This window comes from Oncorhynchus masou, unplaced genomic scaffold, assembly GCF_036934945.1.
Source record: "Oncorhynchus masou masou isolate Uvic2021 unplaced genomic scaffold, UVic_Omas_1.1 unplaced_scaffold_11255, whole genome shotgun sequence".
In the NCBI taxonomy this organism is placed as follows: domain Eukaryota; kingdom Metazoa; phylum Chordata; class Actinopteri; order Salmoniformes; family Salmonidae; genus Oncorhynchus; species Oncorhynchus masou.
This window is the reverse complement of record NW_027000993.1, coordinates 5,001-7,466: the sequence shown is the minus strand read 5'-3', so window position 1 is coordinate 7,466 and position 2,466 is coordinate 5,001. Positions and strand designations below refer to the sequence as shown.

Here is a 2,466-nt window from a genome sequence, read left to right as displayed (position 1 = left end):
CATATTCTCTTCCACAGAGGATTCTAATTCTAGAACCACCTGGATGTTGTTACATCACAGAACCTCTGCTCTGTTTTTGTAGCAATTCTTCTAGAATCAAATATTAATCAAACACAGATGCAAATCAGAATACAGATTAAATGGATCTTTTTCTCTGAGTAATTTTTTAATCTGATGAGCACCGTTAAGAATTGAAAAAAAAACCCAACCCTGATTGCATTCCAAACGGCAACCTGCACTAAGAGAGCGCTATGCTACTAAGTAGTGCACTTAATAGCGAATCGGGTGTCATTTGGGACGGAATGTAAACGGATTCCATATGGGTAGAAATAAGGAAATAGCTGGTGTTAATGAAACACTATGAGGCCAAAAGATTAGTGATGCGGAAACTGCAGCTCTACTGATGTGATTAGGTGGCCTGATGAGCTGTGTAGTTGAAGAGGTTTAATAACAGAGAAAGGAGCAGCAGAGTGATTGATACTCAAGGGTTTACAATGTGCTGCCCCCCCTCTCCCCCCACCCCTCTCCAAGTAAGTCCCCCCACACACCCCCCTCTCCAAGTAAGGCCCCCCTCCCCCACCCCTCTCCAAGTAAGTCCCCCCACAGCCCCCCCACCCCCTCCAAGTAAGTCCCCCCACAGCCTCCCCCTCTCCAAGTCCCCCACGCGCCCCCTCTCTCCAAGTAAGTACCCCCCACAGCCCCCCTCTCCAAGTAAGTACCCCCACAGCGCCCCTCTCCAAGTAAGTCCCCCCACAGCCTCCCCCTCTCCAAGTAAGTCCCCCACAGCCCCCCTCTCCAAGTAAGTCCCCCCACAGCCCCCCCTCCCAGTAATACCCCCCACAGCCCCCCTCTCCAAGTAAGTACCCCCACAGCGCCCCCCTCTCCAAGTAAGTCCCCCACAGCCCCCCTCTCCAAGTAAGTACCCCCACAGCCCCCCCCTCTCCAAGTAAGTCCCCCACCCCCCTCTCCAAGTAAGGCCCCCCTCTCCCCCCCCCTCTCCAAGTAAGTCCCCCACAGCCCCCACCCCCTCCAAGTAAGTACAGCCTCCCCCCTCCAGTACCCCCACCGCCCCCCTCTCCAAGTAAGTACCCCCACAGCCCCCCCTCTCCAAGTAAGTACCCCCACAGCGCCCCCCTCTCCAGTAAGTCCCCCCACAGCCTCCCCCCTCTCCAAGTAAGTCCCCCCACCCCCCCCTCTCCAAGTAAGTCCCCCCACAGCCCCCCCCTCTCCAAGTAATACCCCCACAGCCCCCCTCTCCAAGTAAGTACCCCCAGCGCCCCCCCTCTCCAAGTAAGTCCCCCCACAGCCCCCCTCTCCAAGTAAGTCCCCCCACAGCCCCCCTCTCCAAGTAAGTACCCCACAGCGCCCCCTCTCCAAGTAAGTACCCCCACAGCGCCCCCTCTCCAAGTAAGTACCCCCACAGCCCCCCTCTCCAAGTAAGTCCCCCACAGCGCCCCCCTCTCCAAGTAAGTCCCCCACAGCGCCCCCTCTCCAAGTAGGTCCCCACAGTGCCCCCCTCTCCAAGTAAGTACCCCACAGCCCCCCCCCCTCTCCAAGTAAGTCCCCCACAGCGCCCCCCCTCTCCAAGTAAGTCCCCCCACAGCGCCCCACCCTCCAAGTAAGTACCCCCACAGCCCCCCTCCAAGTAAGTGCCCCCACAGCCCCCCTCTCCAAGTAAGTCCCCCACAGCGCCCCCTCTCCAAGTACCCCCACAGCCCCCCTCTCCAAGTAAGTCCCCACAGCGCCCCCCTCTCCAAGTAAGTACCCCCACAGCCCCCCTCTCCAAGTACACCCACAGCCCCCCTCTCCAAGTAAGTACCCCCACAGCGCCCCCCTCTCCAAGTAAGTCCCCCACAGCCCCCCTCTCCAAGTAAGTCCCCCCACAGTGCCCCCCCTCTCCAAGTAAGTCCCCCACAGCGCCCCCCCCCTCTCCAAGTAAGTCCCCCCACAGTGCCCCCCTCTCCAAGTAAGTCCCCCACAGCGCCCCCCTCTCCAAGTAAGTACCCCCACAGCGCCCCCTCTCCAAGTAAGTCCCCCACAGCCCCCCTCTCCAAGTAAGTCCCCCCACAGTGCCCCCCTCTCCAAGTAAGTCCCCCACAGCCTCCCCCTCTCCAAGTAAGTCCCCCCACAGCCTCCCCCTCTCCAAGTAAGTCCCCCACAGCCCCCCCAAGTAAGTACCCCCTGGCCCCCCCTCTCCAAGTAAGTACCCCCACGGCCCCCTCTCCAGGTAAGCCCCCACAGCCCCCCTCTCCAAGTAAGGCCCCCCCTCTCCCCACCCCTCTCCAAGTAAGTCCCCCTGCGCCCCCCTCTCCAAGTAAGTCCCCCCACAGCGCCCACCCCCTCTCAGTAGGGTGCCCCACAGCGCCCCCTCTCCAAGTGGTCCCCCACAGCCCCCCCTCTCCGTGGGGTCCCCCCACAGCGCCCCCCTCTCCAAGTAAGTACCCCCACAGCACCCCCTCTCCAAGT

The 2,466-nt window shown here is 60.6% G+C and overlaps 1 protein-coding gene across 1 annotated transcript in view; it reads left to right on the top strand.

The window, feature by feature from the left end:
* Window positions 1-591: 591 nt before the first annotated feature.
* LOC135529255 (uncharacterized) overlaps window positions 592-2,466 on the top strand; it is a gene marked incomplete at both ends in the record, with an annotated part of 2,742 nt that continues 867 nt past the window's right edge. The window contains 8 exons of the mRNA XM_064958099.1: window positions 592-771; window positions 1,004-1,173; window positions 1,336-1,407; window positions 1,500-1,587; window positions 1,705-1,842; window positions 1,937-2,026; window positions 2,117-2,254; window positions 2,351-2,466. The exon at window positions 2,351-2,466 is cut by the window's right edge and continues 28 nt beyond it. Of these exons, the coding sequence (XP_064814171.1) occupies window positions 592-771; window positions 1,004-1,173; window positions 1,336-1,407; window positions 1,500-1,587; window positions 1,705-1,842; window positions 1,937-2,026; window positions 2,117-2,254; window positions 2,351-2,466 (992 nt within the window). The remainder of the gene's footprint in view (window positions 772-1,003; window positions 1,174-1,335; window positions 1,408-1,499; window positions 1,588-1,704; window positions 1,843-1,936; window positions 2,027-2,116; window positions 2,255-2,350) is intronic.